This window comes from Monodelphis domestica, chromosome 4 (assembly GCF_027887165.1).
Source record: "Monodelphis domestica isolate mMonDom1 chromosome 4, mMonDom1.pri, whole genome shotgun sequence".
Taxonomy (NCBI): Eukaryota; Metazoa; Chordata; class Mammalia; order Didelphimorphia; family Didelphidae; genus Monodelphis; species Monodelphis domestica.
The window spans coordinates 393,510,242-393,533,946 of record NC_077230.1 but is presented as its reverse complement, the minus strand read 5'-3'; the positions used below and the strand labels follow the sequence as shown (position 1 = coordinate 393,533,946).

The following is a 23,705-nucleotide window of genomic DNA, read 5'->3' as shown; positions in this document are numbered from 1 at the left end:
GGATTCTGGAGCAAGAAGAAACAGAACCAGGTTCTGTGTCCAACCTGGAGGCGCGGTAGATCTGAATGGATCTTGTCCTTTTGTTCCTGAGGGTGGAGGTGGGGTGGTTGGAAGGGAGTTGAGCTTTTGACACTGTGCCCCAAGGATCTGTGGCATCCTTTGTGTGTGCCCATTTGCCCCTCCCATTCCTTTTACCATGCTTCCCTACAGAAATCTAGAGGAGACCCTGGGCTTTGGGGGACAGAAGGTGACTGGGAGAGGGAAAGCTGTATGTGAGTAGACTCTGGAGCCCTTCCAATTACCATCCCCCAGCCCGTCCCCCCACTTTGGGCAGCTGAGTGGACTGGGCTGCAAATAGCCAAGGGAATGAATGAGTCAGTGAGGCTGGAAATAACCCCTCCCCCGCCTCCCCAGACAATGGGGGAGGGGGAGGGGCCATGCCCTCGGCTGCCTGGGATCTAGAGAAGCTTGTGCCCAGGTCCCTGTGCCAATGGACTCTGGTGTCAGGGAGTGGGGGGGGGGGGGAGGCGCTGGGCTGGGAGCAAGCTGGGTAGAGCAGTGGGCACTGGTCCATAACTGAACACTTCTTCATAAATAAAAGATGCTTTCTCCTGCCTCCCTGTCCCTCTCTCCCCCAGTCAATGATTAATCAAGTATTTATCCAACCCCCAGAGGTAGGAGGTCACTTTTCACGGGCCATCAAGCCAGGCCACAGGGCCCTGCCCAGGAACGCGAGTGCCAGGATTGAAGTCTGAGCCCTCTGGCACCTGTCCTGTAGATGTGGGGTGACTCATAGTGCAGCCCTTCCCCCACCTCCCCTTTAGCTATGAAACTCTGCAACACAACCTTCTTCCCCACTCACCATTCTGTAGTTAGGAAGGCTGAATTCCACCCTCCCCAACACAGGAGTAAATAACTAAGGTATCCCATGGAAGTCAGACACCATGGCTTTCCAGTCCTAGTCCCTGTCTAGGGGCAAAAGAGCCCTAGGTTTTATTAGTGGCTCCTATAGATCTGTCTTAGTGGACCCACACGGATACCTTCAAGGATCTGTGATTTCATCTGCTGTGGGAACTGTCCCTGCTCAGAGGGTTGCCATAAGCCTGGGAGGGTTAAAAGGACTCACTCTTGGTCTCATAGCTGGTAGGAGTCACAGACTGTTTGAACCTAGGTCTTCAAGTTCAGGGGAATTCAGAAGCCATTTTCTCTTTCCTTTTCTCTTTTCAGTTTCAAACTGTTCTGACCAGATTTTTCTATTATGAAAAAACAAACAAACAAACAAACAAACAAACAACCCAAGCTGGTTGTCTTGATTAGAATGGCAAGACAAGGCAAATATATTCTTGCTACAATGGGGTTCCATGGACTCCATCCCTGGTCGGGAGCCTGTTCTTCCTCTATTTTAGCCGTGGTCCAAATATCCAAATCTCCTCAAGCAACTTCTGGATTGTTCACTTTTCAAATATGCCTTTTCTTTTAAATATTGCTCACTCCCCTGAACAGCAGAAATGAAAAGAGCACTTGTGACTTTAATATTTTCAGTTTCTTGTCCAAGATTTCATAATCTTTCTCAATATTCAGAGTCCTGTTGTATTTCTCTTTACCTACTTTAAACTGTTCCTCTCCCCACTGACAGGAAAGAGATGAGGATGTGAGAGTTCTTAGATCATTGTGGACTGGGAGTAGACAGAGATTCTAAGTATTAAATTAGTTATCAGAAGAAAAAAAGATAAATTGGTAGGAGAGAAGGTAATTAGAGAAAGACAGTGTTAGAGGGGAAGCTAGGCAGCATAGTAGAGTGCTAGGCCTGCAGTAGGGAGGGCCTAGGTTCAACTGTGGCTTCAGACAGTAGCTGTGTGACCCTGGGAAAGTCACTTTTAATCCCATTTGTCTAGCTTTTGTCTTTCTGTCTTAGAGTAGTTACTAAGTAAGAAAGTAAGGGTTACTTAAAAAAAGAGAGACAGAGAGAGAAAAAAGAGAGGAATAATCAAAGGCAAAAGAGAGAGAAAGAGATAGGAAGAAAGAAGAAGAGAGGAAGAAAGAGAAAGAAGGAGAGAAAAAGAGGAAGGAATAAAGAAATAAAAGGAGAGAGAAAGGGAAAAGAGAGAAGGAGAGGAAGGAAGAAAGAAAAAGAGGAGAGAAGAGAGACATCTTTTTTCCCTTAGTTCCTCCTGTGAATTTTCTGCTTTGCAACCCGTCTTCTTTCAAACTTTCTTTCTTACTCCTTTAATCCAATAGGACACACACAATATTAAGATATATCTGACTATAGAGTTTACCAAATCAACCTTATCTTACACTATTCCCTTTATCATACCATCTTCCTCCAGTGTCTTAATGTCATGTCTTATCCTCTTCATTCTCTAATCTGGAAGGAATTCCCATCGGGGCTCCCAAGTGTCCAGCTGTTAAAGTCTTTCCCTTCCTTCAAGCTTTGCCTCAGTTACACATGAAACCTTCTCTGTCCACCTTCACACTCTTTGTCAAAGAATGACCCTCTTAGAACACAGTTTCCTCATCTGGAAAATGGAAAGCACAATACTTGCAAGCCCTCTCCCATCTCAATGCTGCTGTAAGAAAAGTGCTTAGCAAACCTCTAAGATGGCAAGCCTGTGATTGTGATTTCAATCTGCTCCCATACTCAAATGGACGACCTTGCTTCCCATGGTATGAGAGTTGTTGGGACCCCAATGATCATTACCCTGCAAGCAGTCGTGTGGTACTCTCCAAGCTTAGCCAGGTTAGTCCGCAGGCAGAAGGCAAGCACTTTGTGGCCCATGAATAGAACCAATCAGAAAGTTGTGGTTTAGTTGTTTGAGTCATGATCCTGATGGGTGTTTTCTTGGCAAAGATCCTGGATGGTTTGCCATTTCTTTCTCTAGCTCATTTTTCAGATGAGAAAACTGAGGCAAACTGTACAAATTCAGCCTCAGATACTTACTAGCTGCATGACCCTGGGCAAGTCACTTTAGCATCTGTTGGCCTCAGTTTATTTTTTTCTTCATTTGTAAAATAGGAATAATAATACCCTCTGTTGTGAGGATCAAAGGAGAGAATATTTGCTAAGTGTTTTGTAAACCTCAAAACCGCTACATAAATTCTAGATCTTTTTGTTCTTCTTAGACATGGGCTATTGCTGGAAGCTCATGAGATCTGTCACTCCCTTGGTATGGCCTTAGAGAACAGAGCTGTCTCTGCACCACAGCAAGGCATCAGAAGAGAAACCTCGAAGGAGGCAAACCTTCCAGTTCTCTGGGAATGGTAGAGTTGGACTTCTTTTTCAGCTGATAGAATTACTGTGTATTATTTGTTTGAATGGTGTAGATACAAAGGTTAGATTCCAGACCTTTAGATCAGAAAGAGGACGGTCTGGAGGCATTCTAACCTGGGAGGCTCGGAAGCAAAGAGGAAGGTGATCTGTGTTCCTAGCCTGTCTAGCCTCTGTTTCTCAAGGGCTTCCTCCTCTCTACAAATTGCTTTGTATTTATTTTGTCCATGTTTTAGACGATGCAATGGGGGAGTAGCCTCATAGAATATACTTTTTTTTTAAACCCTTACTTTCTGTCTTGGAATTGATGTAAAGGGGGACAGCTAGGTGGCTCAGTGGATTGAGAGCCAGGCCTGGAGACAGGCAGTCTTGTGTTCAAGTTTAGTCTCAGACTCTTCCTGGCTGTGTACCCCTGGATAAGTCACTTAACCTCCATTGCCTAGCCCTTACCACTCTTCTACTTTGGAACCAATACACAATATTGATTCTAAGACAGAAGGTAAAGTTAAAAAAAATTGATACAAAGCACTAGTTCTAAAGCAGAAATATGGTAGGAGCTAGGCAATTGGGATGAAGTGCCCAGAGTCATATGACCAGGAAGAAGCTGAGATCAGATTTGAACCCAGATCCTCCCAATTCCACTCCTAGCTCTCTATCTACTGAGTCATCTAGCTGCCCCCTCAGAATATAATTGTCTCACCTCTGACCTATAATAGCTATGTAATTCCCTTGACCTCTCAGGACCCTGGGCAGCTCAGAGAATAAATTACAGAGAAGTCTACTGATAGAAGGACTGTTCTCATCCAGAAGTCCCTTCCTTATACCAGTGAAATCACAGATCCAGTACCAATCCCTTTGTATTTCATATGGAGTCATATATGTTTGTGTTGTCTTCCTTATAGAATGTAAGCACATTGAGGGCAGGAATTGTCTCATTTTGATCTTTGTATCCCATGGCCCAGTATAGTGCCTAACACATAGAAGGCACTGAATCCAGGCTTGTTCATTGACCAATTGATTGACTTAGGAAGGAAGTTGGATGTTTTGGAGCAGGGCACACCACCCTGGGAACCTAGCATATAGTAGGTGCTTAACACTTAATAATTACTGATTGACTAGCAACAGGATGGAGCCTCCAGGTCCCTGGGCATTGCCATGGTCCAGAGAAGGAAAACCTTCATTGGGACGGTATCTTGTAGATTGGGAAGAGAAGCAAAGGAAGAAAGGCTGTTCCTCAAAGTTGTTATTCATGACTCCAAGTCATGAAGTATCAAAAAAAGGCAATATGGAGGTCTTGAATGGAGGGTCACACTTGGAGGTGGGAACACCTGGCTTTACATCTGGCTTCCAACATTAGCCTTGGACATGTCTTAGAATCATAGATCCACCTCCTAAAGGGGCCCGAGAAGTCACATTATCCAGTTCCCCCATTTTGTGATTAAGGAAATTGAGTCCCAAAGAGGCTAAATGATTTCTCTAAGGTCACATAGATTATAAGTGACAGAATCAGGATCTGCACTGAGGTCATCAGACTCTAAATCTAATATGATTAACACTGGATTAGGCTGAACAACTTCTCTGAACCTTGGTTTTCTCATCTGTAAAATGGAAGTGCCCACAGTGGATAGAGTGGTAGGTCTGGGGTCAGGAAGACCTGAGTTCAAATCCAGCCTCAGACACTTATTAGCTGTGGGTGACCTGGGGAAAGTTGCTTCACCTCTGTCTGCCTCAGTTTCCTCAGATGTAAAGTAGGGATAATAATAGCACCTCCTTCCCAGAGTTATTGTGAGGATCAAATAAGATAATATTTGTAAGTGCTTATCACAGTGCCTGTCACATAGTAGGAAAAATATAAATGTTTACTCTCTTCTCTGTCCCCCATAGTGCCTCCCTCACTGGGCTATTGTGAATCTGAAATGGAATAATGTAAGTAAAGCTGTTTTTGATTTTTAATATACTGTGTAAATGTCGGTTTTGATTGTTATTTCTCAAGGACTGAGGCTGAGGCTATTAGGCAATAGACAGCAGGAGTCATAAAATAATTTATCAGGAACCAACCCAGGTTAGAAAAACCCCTATATACAGATAGGACATGGATGGGCAGCTTCCCCTGCCCTAGGGCATAGCTGGTAGCCAGGGTAGGAACTGTATTAGGACTAGACTAGGCCTGGAGGAGAGAGAGGGAGCCAAGGGAGCCAGAGTTTGGGTTGGAGTGAGGGAAGAGGGAGGAGATTGTATGATGAGTTTGGAGTTTGGTGTAGAGCAAAGGCATCAGGAGGCCCAGGTTTGAGTTCTAGCTCTGATAATTACTGACCTTTGAGTAAATCCCAACTCAAAGCCTCAGTTTTCTCCTTTGAAAAAAATGGAGAGAGGAATACTTGAACTACCTACCTCCTAGGGCTTTTGGGAGGAAAGCACTTTGCAGACTGCTGTAAAGCAATACATTCTTCTTCTGCTTCTGCTTCTTCTTTGCCAGCAGTAAGTGGACTGCCAGTGGCCATCTCCAGGGTCTCTCCTCTTCCCCCCACCACAGGCTTATTATATGGTAAGGCAAAGGGAACTTTGTTGTCTAGCTGTGTTTATAGAAGTTGGCCAGGAACCCTCTGAGAAGTCTGGGAGAGGCTGGAGACAGTGGGATTGGGACCGGCCAAGCAGAAGGCACTAAGAGTGGGTTAGTACCCTGAGATCTCCCCACATCCTTTTCTATTCCTCTGGCCAGGATGAGGTTCAGACTCCCAGAGATCTGGAACACTGCTGGGGGCTGTCTGGGATCTAGGAAGCACAGTGAAGGCTGTGGGGATTGTAAGGATGGCTCAGAAGAAGGCACAGCTGGCTTGTCAGGTTGTAGAATGGGGATCCCCTCTAAAGAAGGGACCTTAAGAATATGATAGTATGATACACTTGCCTTACAACTGAGGGAGGCCAGAGCAGGGAATTACCCAGCCTTGAAAGTTCAGAGACACAACACTGCCTAGCTTTGGAAGTTCAGAGCCACAAAAATGCCAAGGTCCCAGCTGCAATGGGTAACAGATAATCTTCGGGGCCAAAAAGACCCTGTAACATGAAAATGTCAAGAACAGTATGTAGCAGATAAGGGCTGAGGGGAGCCATACATACCGGCAATGTTCCAACAAGGGTATGCAACAGATAACGGACTGGAAGGAGGAAGGGAGGGGGGATATACATGCTGAAGAGTATTTAAGACTGAGTGTTCAGGAGGGAACTTGGAACTCTGATGGCAGAAGTTCCCACTGGTGCGCACCAGTCCCATAATAAATGACCCTTTGCCTGATTGCATTGTCTATGGGTCTTCCTTGGTGGTGGGCGAAATCCCGGACCCTAACACAACTGAGGAAACTGAGGCTTTGAGAGGTTAGGTGACTTGGTCAAGGTGACCGAGAGCAGGTCTGGAATTTGAACTAAGGTCTTCTGACTTCAAGTTCAAGGCTCTTTCATTGACCTAGGATATTTTGAGGACACAGGTCCCTGGTGATGGGAGAAGGGTATGGGCATGATGTAATAGATAATTATAATTGCTTGTTGATTGATGGTTGTTACTACTGGCCTCTTCCTTTACTTAGCACTCCACTGGATGCTGGGGCAAATACAATCCCTTAAGGATTTATCAGGGGATTAAATGGGAGAAGAGAGTCTTTCCAAGAGTTCCCCAGTTCCCTTGGATGGGTCTTGATCCATATTTGACTTCTAGTCCTAAGAAAAAGGGGAAGAATCTTAGTTTATTCACTACTACTGAGGGACCCCTCACTCCTATTTTTGTTTCTCTCAAATACCTGGGAACATGGTAGGACCTAGGGGTGCTCTAAGCACTTTTTCTATTAGTCTCAGTGTTGTCTCATTTCCAGAAATGAAGTCTTTTCTTTCAAACTCTCTCTTCCCTACAAATTTCTTACCCCAGAGGTTGAGAACACCCTGTTGGGAAAGGTTCTCTGAACTATACAGATCTAGCACCCAGAGCCAACTAAGAATAGGTCCCAATGTATTGATCTAGAACTTACATGGGGTACAGGGGTAGATTTGCCTTAGGGGTTGTAAAGAGGACCGCAGTTCCCACCCCAATCTAAATCTGGTGCCCTGGGTTTCTGAGGTGACCCACCAGGGGCCACAGAGAGGGAGCTGAAACTAGGGTTGGGATGGGCAATTAAGAAGCTAGGAATTGAGATCCTGGAACCAAGATCCAAAACATGGAACCTGGAACTCCATCCAAGCCCCAGCCAAGAGTTGGGGGTGAGGAGAAAACAAGAGCTTTTCTAGCAGGCCTGTTAGTGGGGGGCAAGTAGAGGAGACACTCTCCTTGGGCAGGCCAGGGAGGCTTCGGGCTGTGGCCCACTCAGATTTTAATCTCAGTTCGGAAGGTTTGCTGCACATGCTCCGGGTGTGGGTGGCGTCGGGCACGGATGGTGAGGCTCCCGTCATCACCCAGGGCTGAGGTCACGGATGTGGGGTCCACATCTTCTGGAAGCTGGCATTTGTGGGTGAAGGTATTCATGACAGTGCCATCTGGGGCCAGCTGGAGGTAGAGGAGGCAAGAGGTCAACACAGTCACTTTGGCTTTGCTGTGCCCTTTCTGAAGGAAACAAGGACTTCATAATCTTCCTTTTTCGCCCTGCACTTTGCAAAGCAGAGGCTGGTGAATCTTGTGGTGGGTGAGGAGGATGGTGGGGTCAGTGTAGTGTTACAGTGGTGACTCAGAGAGACAGAAAGGGGCTTAGGGAGGGGGACGCAGATTTCACGCTAGGGATGGAGTATGGGGTATAGTGTTCTCAGGAATCCAGAGGAAGAGTCTGCGTAGGAATGGAATATCTCCCCTAGAATTCTCTTCCCTTCCTTAGGGATCCCGAAGTATACTTGACTGTGGCCAGCCCTTAAGGGCTTATACAATGTGTCCCCCTGCCCCAAACCTTCCATTGTTCAAATGAGCACACTTAAAATATTCTCAAAACGGCAGCTAGATGCCTCAGTGGATAGAGAGCCAGGCCCAGAGATGGGAGGTTCTGGGTTCAAATCTAAGCCCTAAATATTTCCTAGCTGTTTGACCCTGGGAAAGTCACTTAATCCTAATTATCTTTTTTTTTTTTTACCACTCTTCTATCTTGGAACCAATACTTTGTATTGATTCTAAGAGAGATGGCAAGATTTTTTATTTTGAAGAAATATTCTCAGGCCCAGAATGGGGTGAGGAAAGGTACAGGGGACCTCAGAAAATGGAATGGCGCTTAAGTGAGGGCAATGGGGAATCTCAGTTTGGTGATGGAGATACTGAGGAGGATGAGGCCTCAGGAGGATGGAGATCAGTTAGGGAGAGAGGCCTTCAAACCGGGGAATAGGAGCCCATTGGGAAGGCTTAGTATGGGGCTCAGTGAAGAGGATGGGGGCAGAATGAGAGGTGAGTGGCATGAGGGAGATGGGACTCAATGAAAATATTGAGGAGGGGCAGTGAGGGAGAGGGGGACTTAACTGGGGAGATTAGTGAAGGAGATGGTGCCTGGAGGAGACAGAAAGGGGCTTGGGAGAGGGACAAAGACTTCGTGCTAGGGTTCGAGAATGAGATATATCATTCTCAGGAATCCAATCTAGGCATCCAGAGGAAGAGTCTGGGCAGAATGAAATATCTTCCCTGGAATTCCCTTCCCTTCCTTGGGAACCTGTCTTACCAAGTGCCCACCCACATAAAGCCAGGTCAATGCTCAGACCTAGATGACTCCTCCCAGTGGCCTCTGGCCAGGACATAGCGTTCTGGTGGTGGCAAGAGGGAGCATGAGTCATGTCCAGCCACTGGGCACCAGGACTGGCACACGCCTGGACCGTCTGGGGCTGGCACCAGGGTCATCTGTAGGGACAACTGAGAGTGGTGGCTGTGTTGGTTTTCCCTTCCTGCTCCCTGGAAATAGGGCCCAGTCCAGTTCCCCAGAGTCCATGTTTCAGGAGAAAGCTGGCTGTATTCCTGGACCATGGCTGGCACCCACCCATTCATTGCTCTCCTTGAATCAACAGGGCATCCTAAAAGGATTTCTAAACCGGTGCCTCATCTTTCCAAACAGGGAAGCTGAGATGTAGGATGAGGAGGTGGCTTGTGGCAAGAGCTGGGTTATAGCCCCAGATTTGCCACTTTTTAGCTATGAAACCTCTGGCCCCACACAGAAGTCTTGGGCTTCAGGACTGGCCAGGATGTTCGGAACTCCCAACTTTGGGAAAATCACTTTCCCTCTCTGAGGCATAGTGTCCTCTCCTGGTTATTATGGTTATAATAGCACTTGCACCACCCATCTCACCCAGCCCTTACTTTTACGAGGAAAGAACTTGTCAAAATTTAAAGGATTATATAAATATGAGTTTTGTCTGTTATTATCTGAGTGTCTAGTCAGCTCTTTAAAAAAAATCAACCCCCAAACTTATACCTTCTGTCTTAGAATTGATACTGAGTATCAGTTCCAAGGCAGAAGAATGGTAAGGTTTAGGTGAATGAGGTTAAGTGACTTGCCCAGGGTCACACTGCTAAGAAATGGATGAGGCCAAATTTGAACCCAGGACCTCCTGTATCCAGGCCTATCCATTGAGCCACCAAGCTGCCCCCATCAAGTAAGCTCTTAATACATGTTAATTAATTGATAGGTTGAAGGCAGATTTATTGGGGCCCCAGGAGGCCAAGGCAGAGCTGCTGCTTCCTTTAGACTGTTCTATGGAAAGCTAACAGAACAGTGTCCTCACTATGATGGTTCTTCTCCTTCATTCTGGGGCATAGCTCACCCCCACCTGCCCCTCTTCCTCATTTTAGGGCCACTACCAAGAAAACCTTGGTGAAGCCCTTAGAGTCTGAATTTCTCCTACGTGAGGTTTTGCCTAATTTTTCTTCCAGCTCCTCCTTTGTCCCCTCCCCAAGTCTTGGAGGCTTTCAAGGGCAGACCAGGGTTCACCTGATGTCACCCAAGATTCCAAGGAACTAGGCTTATGGAAAAGTGGGACCCCTAGCTCACTGAAGGAGGGAGGATTGATGAACTGGAGACTAGCTGGTACTGCCCTGTTGCCTGTCTCCATCAGGACCTGTTCCCTCCCTGCCTTTCCCAAGCATATCACTCATCCATTCTTTGCTTCTGTCTCTGATACCCTGCCCTAATCCCTTATCTTCCACCTCCTGAATTCTTGCTACACCTCCCTTTAAAAAAAGCTGTGTGACATATTTTATTTTTACACTAGCATCATTTCCAAATATGTCCCCTTTCCCTTCTCTACCCAGGCTGATATCTCCTTGCAATAAAAAATAAAAAAGAGAGGGGAAAAATAGCATTTCAGGAAAACTAGCCAAGGTATGGCCTGAGTCTGACAATATATGCAACGTGACAAGCTTGTAGTCTCTCACCCCTGCAAAGAAAGTCAGAAGGTACATTCTCTCATCTATTTTCCCAGATAGTAATCACATGTTGCTTTGCATCCTATATTGCCTTCCCAGAACTCCTTCTGCCCCATCTCACCTATTTTCTCTCCTCTTACATACCATCCACTCTACACTCATTTAGGTTTTCTTAACCACACCTTGGGTCCACCTTGTCTGAGGAGGCCGGAGAAGCAAGTCTGGGGAGAGCCTTACAGAAGAGGGCAGACTTGGCTGGCTCAGGATTGATGGATGGAATATCCATGCCTAATTGGTACAGAGTGCCACTCACCTTCTCAGCCCGAACCTCAATCTGGTTGTTGGATGTGGTAACAATGATGTCCTCCGGGGAGAAGTCACTCACATCCACAGCAAACTGGTAAGAGTCTCCCAGGGTCTTGATATTGCCAGTGCCCCCAGATCGGGCTGTTATGGAAGAGGTTGGGGATGGGGAATAGGAAATGGAGTGAATTAAGTCTTCCACTCGAGGAGGTTGATTCCACCCCTCTTTACTCTTCCCAATACCCATCATATGATCAATAGAATGTTGGAGCTAGAAGAGACCTTGGAGATCTTAGAAACTAGCCCTTTCATTTTAGAGATGGAGAAGCTGAGGCACAGAGATGAAGGACTTGCCACAGACAAGATTAGAACCCAGGCCCTCTCTCTGACTCCATATCTAATGCTTTTTCTATAAACCATGGCATCTGCACTTTTTCTCCATTCCAGAATGATTACAGGAGACAGCTTCTCTAGTCCTCAGCCATAGTCCCTCCCCAATTCCTACCTTCCCAGTTTTTCCTCCACCTCTAAACCCCAACACATCTCTCCATCCTCCTCCCTCCAACCCCAGCAAGGCCACCTTGAGATCAGCAGCTGTGTATTCTCTCTGAAAACCCCCAAGTTCCCCTGCCATGACAAGGAGTATTAATTCCAGAATCCTGAGGTCCTAGCTTTGAATCCTAGTTCTGCCATATGTGTGACCTTGAACAAGTCACCTAACCTGGGTCCCAGTTTCCTTATCTGTAAAAAGAGGGAGTAGAACCAGATGACTTCTGAGGTTCCTTCTAGCCCTGAATCAGTAATCCCCCATTTCTTCCCATAGCCCCAGTCTTTAGTCAGTTGAGATGCTCTCCTCACCTCAAATTCCCATTCATTTCCCTGAGTCCTCCAGGCCAGAACTGATCATGGGATCAGAGCTAGAAGAGTTTTTGGAAGTCATCTAGTCGACTTTCTTATTTTACGGGTGAGGAAACTAAGGCAGCAGGTACCAAAACCAGAATTCAAACCAGTTCTTCTGATTTGGGGTCAACTGCAAAGAAAGACATCTATCTGCTTCTCATGCTTGTTCTTGTCCCACCTACTCTTTCTACCTACTTCTTTGCCTTTTATTTATTTCTATTCTACCTGTCCAGGCATACCTGCCCCACCCCAGGCCCAATACTACCTCCTGCTGGCAGGGGGTGGCCATAACAGGCCTTCGGTGAAGTTAGAGTCCTCTGACTCCCTCCCCGCTCCCCGAGTGCCCTGTCTTCTCTCCCTCCACCCCAACTTGCCTGGAAAGCCCAAAGGCTCAGTGCGGGGCCGCATGAAGCTGCCGAAATCCTCCGAAAACATGCTCAGGGCCTTCTCCATGGGCAGGTCCCGGGCAGGGGGGTTGTGGGAGGCAGAGGAGGATGAAGAAGAAGAGGAAGAGTGGAAACTGTGTTCCGCTCGGAAGGTAGAGGACGTCTTATGGCTCATTCACTAGGTGGGGGGGAGGGCTCTGTCCCAGGAACAGTGAGGAGGAGGCACAGCAGGGCAGGCAGGCTGCTCGAAGAGAATGCTTGGGGCCCTGGTGATTGGGCTTTATAAGGCCCTCGGCCGCCCCCCAGGCTCCGGGCCAGCCCTCTTGTCCACTGGCTAAATATAGGTCTCTGGCAGGCAGTAGCAGGCTGGAGGAGGGGGGCTGGCGGGCTGGTGGGTGGGGACGTGGGGGGTAGAAGGTTTTCCCGCTGAGATGTTGGTGCTGACATTCCAAACAAACCCATGCTGGGACTGAGGCTGAGCTCATCCAGAAGCATTCCAGCCCTGCTGATAACAGGAGGGGGCTGAGAAAGGGGCAGGAGGAAGAAGGAGGAATGGAAGGGGGGGACTCAGGGGTGGGAAAAGGGGGAAACAAGCAGAGGAAGAGGAGGGAGACAAGAGGGGAAGAGGGAGACTGGGAGGAAGGAGGGATGGAGGCCCTGGACCAGAAGAAACCTTCCATGAGGATCTACTCAGGGAGGGGGGAAGGGGAGAAGGAGAGAGAAGGACAAGGGAGAGGAGAGGATCTGGCTGAGAGAGAGAGAGAGAGAGAGAGAGAGAGAGAGAGAGAGAGAGAGAGAGAGAGAGAGAGCAGGGAAAGAGGGAGGAGGAGAGAGAGGAGGAGGAGGAGGAGACCAGAAGGAGGGAAATAGCCCCTGTAGCGCTTTCAGACACTGGGGGACTAAAGTCATTTGCTTTTGTTGAGTGGTGGCTCTGAATTTGACCTTACCCACCAGACCTAGAACGGTCTCCCACCAACAGATATGGAGCTCCCCAAGGCCAGAAACTTTCCCCCTGCTTAAGGCTTGGCCCGGGTTCCTGAGGGCAGGGTCCATGTTTTTCCCATGAGACTTGGGGCTTCCTAACATCAAGGAAAGGGCAGAGACTATGTCCCCTCCCCCTTCACCTGCTATCCCATAGTGCACAGCCGAATTCCCAGGAAAAAAGGGCTATTTATACCTGTCGCCTTTGTTTTCTCCCATGATACTCACTTCTTAGACCATTGCAATCTGGCATTAGCCCTCATCACTCAACAAAAATGATCTCTTTTAACTCTATACAAAAATGAGTAACATGGAAATAGGTATCAAGTGATAACCCATGCATAACCCACTGGAATTGCTTGTCAGCTCCAGGAGGGGGGAGGGGAGACAACATGAATCATGGAAGTATGGGAAAATACTTACAAATAAACAAACAAATAAATAATTTCTTTATTGCTAATGGCCTTGCTTTTTGCTAAAGATAAATGGTCTTTTCTTAGAATAACTCTTTCATTTAAAATTTTTTTCAAGTCTTAGAAAAATTTTTATTTAATTAATTAATTTGGAATATTTTCCCATGGTTCCATGTTCTTTTCCTCCCCTCCCCCAACCCCCTCTCATAGCTGACAAGCAATTCCACTAGGTTTTACCTGTGTCATTGATTAGAATACCTTTCTCGATCTCTCTGTAGCATGTGCCACTGTTGCCCACCCTCTGCTCCTAGATACTCCCCTCTGAGTTTTCATGGCCCTGTTTTCTCCTGACCTTACTCCTACCTGTCTAGCTATTCCTTCTCAGCCTCCTTTCCAGAATTAACCTCCTTGTTCCATCCTCTTTGCATGGATGTATTTCAGGGTTTTTCTCTCTTCCTTCCCTGCACTCCTGTTGGTTTTATCTCTCCACAGATTGGACTTTTAATCATTATGCAGAAGATCTCTTTCTCCAGTCTTCTGAATTTCATTAGTATCTACTTATTGGAGATCTGCTAGGCATCTTGTCTGTATCTTAAGGTCAACAAGTCCAAAACAGAACTCTTTAACTTTCCTGAGAATCTGTTACCCTCTTCCTGATTTCTGTTAAGGACACTGCCTTGACAGTCAGCCAGGATTGTAAACTCAGTCTTCATTCTCCTTTTCCTCGCCCTCATCCCTCCTATCCAACCAATTGCTAAGTCTTTGTCTTTTCTACTCTGGCAAAATCTCTTGCATTCATCCTTTTTTCTCCACTCACATGACCACCCCTCTAATTTGGACCCTTGTCATCTCATCTGGATTTTTGCAGTAGATTTCTAACTGTTTGCCCTGCCTCTAATCTCTCCCCTTTCCTTCCTACCCTTCAAACAGCTGCCAAAGGGGATAATCTGCTTGGAAAGAAAGGTTGGAGCAAGATAGTAAAGGGCTTGAAAAGTCAAATAGGAGGTTCTTTTTTTTTTAATTTTTAAATATATTTTATTTGATCATTTCCAAGCATTATTCGTTAAAGACATAGATCATTTTCTTTTCCTCCCCCCCACCCCCCATAGCCGACGCGTAAGTCCACTGGGCGTTAGATGTTTTCTTGATTTGAACCCATTGCTTTGTTGATAGTATTTGCATTAGAGTGTTCATTTAGGGTCTATCCTCTGTCATGTCCCCAAATAGGAGGTTCTATTTTATCATAGAGGCAACAGGTAATTAATGAAGTTTCTTGAGTAAGGGAATAACATTAGGAATATCAATTTGGCAGTTATGTGAGGGCTAGATTGGAGAGGGAAGGAGCTAGCTGGTTGGACACCAATTGGATAGCTATTGCAATAGTGCAGGTAAGTAGTAATGAGGTTGTATGAATAGAAAACATGAAGAATGTCCATAAGAGTTATGAAGGTAGAATCAGCAAGACCTTGCAGTTAATATGGAAGGTAGGGGATAATAATGAGTTAGAATAACACTTAAGTTCCACACCAGGGTGACCAGAAGGATGATGATGTCCTTGAGAGAAATGGAGAAGTTAGGCACAAGGGTGCAATCAAGGGGAAAAATGGATTCAAATAAAAAATGAGCATCACATGCAAGGGGATACATGAGAACCTTTTCCAATAATTATATAAGTAAAGCAAGGATGCCAGTTCTCCCCACTATTATTTGTATTATAGTAATAACAATAAGGTAAAATAAAAAAATTAAAGGCATAAAGATAGGTTAAAAATAAGATAAAGTTATTCCCACTTGCTGGTGATATAATGGTTTACTTGGAAAACCCCAGAGAATAAGCAAAAAATCCTACCAAAAACAAAATAAAACAATAGCAACAACTAATTCAGACAATTCGTAGCTTTGACAAAGTTGTAGACTACAAAAAAAATCTCTCAACAATCAACTGCATTTCCACATAATAATAACAAAATCCAAGACATGAAAATAGAAAAGGAAATCACTTACAAGATACATAAAAACTTGGTAATCAATGCACTGAAACCCACAAAAGACTTGTATAGATTCAGTTACAAAGTACTCCTTACAGAAAGAAAGAACAAAAAAGTTGGAGGAATACTCAGTGCTCACGGTTGGACCATGACAATATAATAAAAACAACAATACTACCAAAATTAGTTTTCACTTTTAATACTATGACAATCGAATTTCCAAAGGGATCCTTTATGGAATATGGTAAAAGAATAATAAAATTCACTCAGGAAAACAAAAGATCTATACTATCAGGGGAAAAGATGAAAACAGGTAGAGATGAAAGGAAATAGCACTTCTAGCCCTCAAATTATATTATAAAGTAGCAGTCATGAAAGCCAATTGGAATCAGAGAGCTAAATTAAGGGAACAGAATAGAAAAAGGAAAGTCATTAGTAAAGCAACTTAGTAACTCATTGTTTGATAAACTGGAAAATGCAAACAATTTAGGGAAGAACTTTCCATTGGTTAAAAACTGCTGGAAAATCTGGAAATCAGTTGGGCAAAAATTAGATTTACATTTTTGCCTTATTCCATAATAAAATTTAAATTGATATACAACCTTAATGTTAAAGATCATACCATAAAAAATTAGAAGAGAAACAAATAAAATCCCTCTATCTCTATATATCTAGTTGCATTCTTAACTAAATAAGGGATAGAGGTAACTACAAAGGATAAAATAGATAACTTTAATTACATGATTCTGAAAAACTTCTGCATAGACAAAATGAGAACACCTAGGATTAGGATAGGGAAGAGGTCAAATGAGGAAAAAAATCTTTTTATCAAATATCTCTGATAAGTCTTGTATCCAAGAGATATGTATATCTATAATTACATGCATACATATATACATACACAGATATATGCCTGTATTTGTAAATGTGTGTATATGTATACACACGAACACAAACATGTGACTAAAAGTAACTCCTTCAATAAATAGATGGTTAGAGGATATCAACAAAAATTCTCAAAAGAATTGCAAAGTATTAACAACTACATGAAAGAATGCTCCAAATCACTAATAATAAGAAGAATGAAAATCAGAGTCCTGGGCTTTAGCTCACATCCTACAGGTTGGCAAGAATGACAAAAGACAAGATGGTCAAGTCAATATTTGAGAGTTTGTGGTAAGATAGGAATACTGATACATTGGCGATGGAGTTGTGAATGCATACAATCATTTGGGAAAACAATTTGGAATTATGCAAATAAAGTGACTAAAATGCTCATAAACATTGATCCAGAGATTCTATGCCTACATCAATATCACAAGAACACCATTGATAAAAAGAAAGTTCTAAAATATTTGTAGCAATACTTTTTTTTAGTGATAACAGAATTAGAAACAAAGTAGATGACTACCGATTAGAGGACTATTAAATAACAAATGGTGATTCATGAAGATAATGGAATATGATTGTGTTGTTGTAAGAAATGATGACATGTGTATAATACAGAGAGGCATGGAAAGAACAACATGAACTGATATAGAGTGAAATCAGCAGAACCAAAAGAAATAAATACACAATGACTACAATGTAAACAGAAAGAACAACTGTGTATCACACACACACACATACACACACAAAACAATCAAAAGCAAATGTTACAAAGTTATAAAGACAATTATGATAAAAAAGAAGCAAGATAGGAAAACACCTCCTCCCCACTCCTTTGCAGAGATGGGAGGTTTGCAAAGGTTACATATTGCATGCATTTTCAGATATTTGTCATTTATTGTTCAGCCATGTTGATATTTTCCTCTTTTTTTTTTGGTCTTAATTGCTGTTCTATCATTTTTCAGTTGTGTCTGACTCTCCATGACCCCATTTGGGGTTTTCTTGGCAAAGACACTGGAGTAGTTTGCCATTTCCTTCTCCAGCTCATTTTCCAGATGAGAAATCTGAGGAAAATAGGGTTAAGTGACTTGCCCAGAGTCATCCATTTAACATATGTCTTGGGATTTTTTTCTGACTCTAGATCCATTTTCTCTATTGTGCCACCTAGCTCTCTATTTTAAAAAATATTATTTGTTGAATATGGAAAAATGACACTAATATACTGTTGGCAAAACTGTGAACTGATACAATCATTTTGAAGAGCAATTTGTAATTATGTCCAGAGAACTATAAAACTGTGTATGCCATTAGACCCAGTATTGTCAGAGATTAGGAGAAAAGGAAAAGAATCTATATGTTCCGCAATGCTTAATGTAGTTCTGTTTGTTCTGGCAAAGAACTGGAAACCGAGGGGATGTCCACCAATTGGGGAATGGCTGAACAAGTTGTTGTTTGTGATAGTAGTGGAATACTTCTGTGCCATAAAAAAACAAGGAGCAGGCTAATTAAGAAACAACAACTTGGAAAGAACTACGTGAAGTAATGAACAGCAAAATGAGTAGAACCAAGAGAGCATTATATACAGGTAGACCTAATACTAGATGAATAACTCCAGAATACTCACCTCCAGAGAAGGAACTGAAAAAATGGAAAAAAGAAAGACATAATCTATATACACACATCTGTTTGCTGGATGGTGCCTTCTATGGTGCTGGGAGGTCAGAGAGGGGTTGAGATACCTGGAAATAAATTCTATTAATAAAAAAATACTGTTTATTATATAGGTTAGCTCTCTAGGAGAAGGAGGGGTGGGATACTAGGGAACATTGTGGTGATGTAAAAAAGAGATCAGTACAAAAAACCACCCACAAACCTTCACTGTCTGTCTTAGAGTAAATACTGTGTATTGGTTTTAAGGCAGAAGAGTGGTAAGGGCTAGGCAATGGGGACGAGGTGACTTGCCCAGGGTCACGTAGCCAGGAAGTATCTGAGGCTAGATTTGAACCCAAGACCTCCCAACCCTAGGCCTGTCTCTATCCACTGAGCCACCTAGCTGTCCCTATAATAGATAGTCTTTGCCATTCAAGAAACTTTCTTTTAAAAAATTATTTGTTTTTAGACAAACACGAGTAAGTGACTTACTTAGGGCCACATAGCTAGTAAGTAGCTGAGGTATTTCTGACTCCAAGCCCAATACTCTATCTGCTGTGGTACCTAGCCACCCCTAAACTGTGAAAAAAAAATCCTTAGTTTTTATCCTAATAACAATTCTAAGACAGAAGGACAAGGGCTAAGCAATTGGGGTTAAATGACTCACCCAGAGTCACACAGCTAGGAAATGTCTGAATTCAAATTTGAACCCAGGGCCTCCCAACTCTAGATCTGGTACTCTGTTCACTTTGCCACTTAGCTGCCCCTACAAACTTTTTTTTTTTTTAACAAAAGATGAATTCGGGAGCTGTCATGCTATTTTTGTGTCTACTTAGAAATGCCCAGTGGGCATCTGTTGATGTAGAAATGGAGTTCAGGAAACATCAAGCAATCATTGTGTAACTATCTCATGTCTACTAGGTGCCAGGTGTTGTTCTAGGTGTTGGGAGCATGGCTCAGCTACTCTCTACATCTTGCAGGTACCTACAGGAAGAAGCCTCTTCTGGTCCCTTTCAGTGCTAGTATCTTTCTTCTCTTGAGTATCTATCCTCTCTCTAGTTTACCCATAGTTTACTTGTTGTCTCCTCCATTAGCCTGGGAGCTTCTTGGGAGTAGGGACTCTCTTTTGTCTTTCTTTGTAACCCAGTGCCTGGCACATAGTAGGCACTTAAAAGATGGTTGTCAAATTGAATTGACCTCATTATTCATATATAGTTTCTTCCATTAGGATGTGAGTCAGGAGCATAGTGGATAGAGAGCCAGGCCTGGAGATGGGAGGACCTTTGGCACTTGGCATAGGGACTGAAACTTTGTAGGTACTCAGTAAATGCTTTTTGGTTGATTTAAAGATAAACATGAATGAGTACCTGCCCTCAAGGAGTTTACATTCTCATAAGATAGACAACATGGATACAAGTAAGTATATACAAATTAAATGTAAATGAAATACAAAGTAAATTTTTTGAGGGTGAAAAGGCCCAGGGTAGGATGAGAAGAACATGGCTCAGTAAAAGCTTGCTATGAGAGACTGGTGTCTGAATTTAGCTTTGAAGAAAAATAAGAGATGAGGGCTGGCCATTGGGATTTGGGATTCCAACTGCAAAGAGACTAAGTAAATCCACAGAACCTGTTGGGATCATCAAGAGGGAGGGGATAGAAGGAGAAGAGAAGAGGGAGCAGGACAGAGCACTGCTGTACCCCCTTACAAAGGGCATAGGATGTGAATGATCTGACAAGGGAAATTGAGAAGAAGTAGTTATGTAGGAGCAGAACTGAGAGAGACAGAGACAGAGAGACAGAGAAGAGAGAGGGAGAGAGAGGGGAGACAGAGAAGAAAAAGTGAGAGACACAAGAGATGAGACAGAGAAAGAAGAGAAAGAGGGAGAAGGAGAGAGAGGAGAGAGAGAGAGAAGAGAAAGTGAGAGACACAAGAGAGATGAGACAGAGAAAGAAGAGAAAGAGGGAGAAGGAGAGAGAGGAGAGAGAGAAGAGAAAGTGAGAGACACAAGAGAGATGAGACAGAGAAAGAAGAGAAAGAAGGAGAGGGAGAGAGAGGAGAGACAGAGAGAGAAGAGGAAGTGAGAGACACAGAGATGAGACAGAGAAAGAAGAGAAAGAAGGAGAGGGAGAGAGAGGAGAGAAGAGAGTAAGAGACACAAGAGAGATGAGACAGAGAAAGAAAAGAAAGATGGAGAGGGAGAGACAGAGACTGAGACAGAAGAGGAAGAGGGAGACAGAGACAGAGAGGTGAAACTGCTTGGATAACCTTGGAAAGAGAATTTCATTTGAATGGTAGGGTCAGAAACCAGAGTGCAAAGGGTTGAGAAGTGAGTGGGAGGTAAGAAAATAGAATCAATGAATATAGACAACTTTTGGGGGAGCAGAATAAATTAGTTAAGGGGACTGGACTTCATTGGACCTCACTTTCCTCATTTATAGAATGAGAGACTTGGATAATATGATATTCAAAGTCTCTTCCTGTTCTGAATTGTTGTACCTATGGTTTATGGTCCCTTCCAGGTCTAAATTCCATCCATGATCCTATGATAAGATGGTCTGAGCCCAGACCATGTCCACTCTCAGACTCATCCTCAGCCCTGGCTTCTCCTGCTCCCTAGGTTCCCAATGCAAAGCTGTTTGTTTACAACTCCATCTCTCAGGAAAGGACACAGTAGCCCCATAGGGAGGGGGACAGAATGTACAGCTGTCCACTGACTAGCTCTCACGTGGAAGGGGATTCTATCCTCCTCCTGCTCTTTGTACCTCTCCTTGTCTCCTTTAGGGCACTTTTAGTTGGGACTTAGAAAAGAGAAAGCTGGGAAGGTGTGGGATAGAAGGAATTTGTTGTGGGGAAAATATGGAATTAAGAGTTGGAGAGGCTGGGAGGAGTGGAAAGAAAAGAGTTCTGCCTTTGTGTTCAGATGATGTGGGTCCGAGTTCTGGCTCTGCCTCTTACTATCTCTGTGATGGTGGGCAAATCCCTTAATTTCTTTTGCCTTCTTTTCCTCACCTGTAATGGAGATCACACTGAATGACCTCCAAGATCCATTACTCCTCTCTCTGCTGATAAAGTTCAGCTGTGGTATTTACTACCTGTACAACTTTGGACAAGTCCAGATAGTGGCACCACATCGTCTTGGAGGTCCCTTCCAGCTCTAAATTCTATGATTCTGTGACCTTAGTAACTGTTTTTTTGGAAGCTTATATTCCCTGCACACAGTCTTTCTGGCCTCCATTTGCTTCCAGGAGAAAAGTTGCTGCTGTGAGGATGTGAGCATTTTTTTTTCTGAATCTGGAAAATTTTAATTAATTAATTAATTTAGAATATTTTCCCATGGTTACAAGATTCATGTTCTTTCCCTCCCCTCCCACCAATCCCCTCCCGTAGCTGACACGCTACGGGAGTAAAACCACTGGGTTTTACATGTGTCATGAGCAATTCTTCTTAAATAACTGAATTCCTTAACCCTAATTCCATTTCTTTTTTTAAACCTTTACTTTCTGTTTTTGGAACAACTCTAAGATAGAAGGGCAAAGCCTAGGCAATCAAGGTCAAGTGATTTGCCCAGGGTCACATAGCTAGGAAGTATCTGAGGTCAAATTTGAACTCAGGACTTCCTGATTCCAGGTCTGGAGTTCTATCTACTATACTATCTAGTTTCCTTGCCATGATTCCATTTCTACCACATGGAAGAGGCATTGGACTTATTTTGTCAGAAGTAGGAATAATAAGTAGAAATACCAAGAAGGCATACTTTTATATCAACTCAAGGAGAATCTTCCTTCCTTCCTTCCTTCCTTCCTTCCTTCCTTCCTTCCTTCCTTCCTTCCTTCCTTCCTTCCTTCCTTCCTTCCTTCCTTCCTTCCTTCCTTCCTTCCTTCCTTCCTTCCTTCCTTCCTTCCTTCCTTCCCTCCTTCCTTCCCTCCTTCCCTCCTTCCCTCCTTCCCTCCCTCCTTCCCTCCTTCCCTCCCTCCTTCCTTCCTTCCTTCCTTCCTTCCCTCCTTCCCTCCCTCCTTCCTTCCTTCCTTCCTTCCTTCCTTCCTTCCTTCCTTCCTTCCTTCCTTCCTTCCTTCCTTCCTTCCTTCCTTCCTTCCTTCCTTCCTTCCTTCCTTCCTTCCTTCCTTCCTTCCTTCCTTCCTTCCTTCCTTCCTTCCCTCCCTCCCTCCCTCCCTCCTTCCCTCCCTCCCTCCCTCCCTCCCTCCTTCCTTCCTCCCTTCCTTCCTTCCTTCCTTCCTTCCTTCCTTCCTTCCTTCCTTCCTTCCTTCCTTCCTTCCTTCCTTCCTTTCTTCCTTCCTTCCTTCCTTCCTTCCTTCCTTCCTTCCTTCCTTCCTTCCTTCCTTCCTTCCTTCCTTCCTTCCTTCCTTCCTTCCTTCCCTCCCTCCCTCCCTCCCTCCTTCCTTCCTTCCTTCCTTCCTTCCTTCCTTCCTTCCTTCCTTCCTTCCTTCCTTCCTTCCTTCCTTCCTTCCTTCCTTCCTTCCTTCCTTCCTTCCTTCCTTCCTTTTTGTTTGTTTGCAAAATATTTATTCTTAGGTATTAAATCTTTTATGGTAATTTATTAAGTTATTGTTTATCAGTCAGTCAACAAACCCTTATTAAATATCTACCATATGCCAGGTAGTATTCAAAGTGCTGGGGAGACAAAAAGAGGTAAAACATAGTCCCTGCCCTTAAGAATCTCATGGTCTAATGGGAGATACAACAACCAAACAGAGATGTATAAACAAGTATATTATGTAGGACAAATAGGAAATACTCAACAGAAATAGGATGAATAGGAAATTATTAACTGTAAAAAAAAAAAAGGCAGAGGGACTTAAGTGGAGCTGCTCCCCTTCCTCTCTCCACCATGCCTGGTTACATTTTTTTTTACATCCCCCACCCCTCTGCCAGTAGCCCAATGGAGCGCACAGATGGTAAGGTGGGCGTTCACAGGTGGCAGAACTGGAGGGGAGCAGAGAGCTTAGGAGAAACTTTCTAACAGGACCATTTAGGAATGAAATGGGCTGCCTCATGGAGAGGTAGGCGGAACTCAATTTGTTAGCCAATAATCATTTATTAAACACCTACTATGTGCCAAGTACTGTGCTAAGTGCTAGAGATACAAAGATAGGTAAAAAAATGGCCTCTTTCCTTAAAGACATTACAGTTTAGTAAGAGGAGATAACAGGGAGCCCTTTGTTACAGGAGTTTTGTTTTTATTTTTCAAAAACTTCTCAATGTAGTGACAGAAAATAAATACTTGTTAGTTTGACATTTTAATTAATTATTTTAAAAATCACTTTGGCAGCTAAATGGAATAGTAGGGAGAGATCCAAAGCAGAGAAACCCACCAACTAGAAGGGTATAGCCAAGAGTAGTCAGCTTCTTGTAGCTGGAAGGATTCAAGCAGCATCCGAATTCTCACTTCTCAAAGAGGCTTTAAACACATTTCCTATACTGAGTGTAAGATTGGAAGGGATTACCTCTAAAGTTCCTTTCAAAACTAAGTCTTAAAAGTTAACCGGGGGTGGGGGGGTAGGGGTGGCGGCAACTGGGTGTCTCAGTGGATTGAGAGCCAGGCC

At 44.0% G+C, this 23,705-nt stretch overlaps 1 protein-coding gene across 1 annotated transcript; it reads right to left on the bottom strand.

The window, feature by feature from the left end:
- Positions 1–5,278: 5,278 nt before the first annotated feature.
- Positions 5,279–12,490, bottom strand: HSPB7 (heat shock protein family B (small) member 7). Its single transcript, XM_001365993.4, has 3 exons — positions 12,212–12,490; positions 10,948–11,081; positions 5,279–7,796 (listed from the first exon to the last, which is right to left on the bottom strand). The coding sequence occupies exons 1-3, from the start codon at positions 12,396–12,398 to the stop codon at positions 7,617–7,619; spliced, it is 501 nt and encodes a 166-aa protein (XP_001366030.1). The 5' UTR covers positions 12,399–12,490; the 3' UTR covers positions 5,279–7,616.
- Between the last annotated feature and the right edge of the window lie 11,215 nt (positions 12,491–23,705).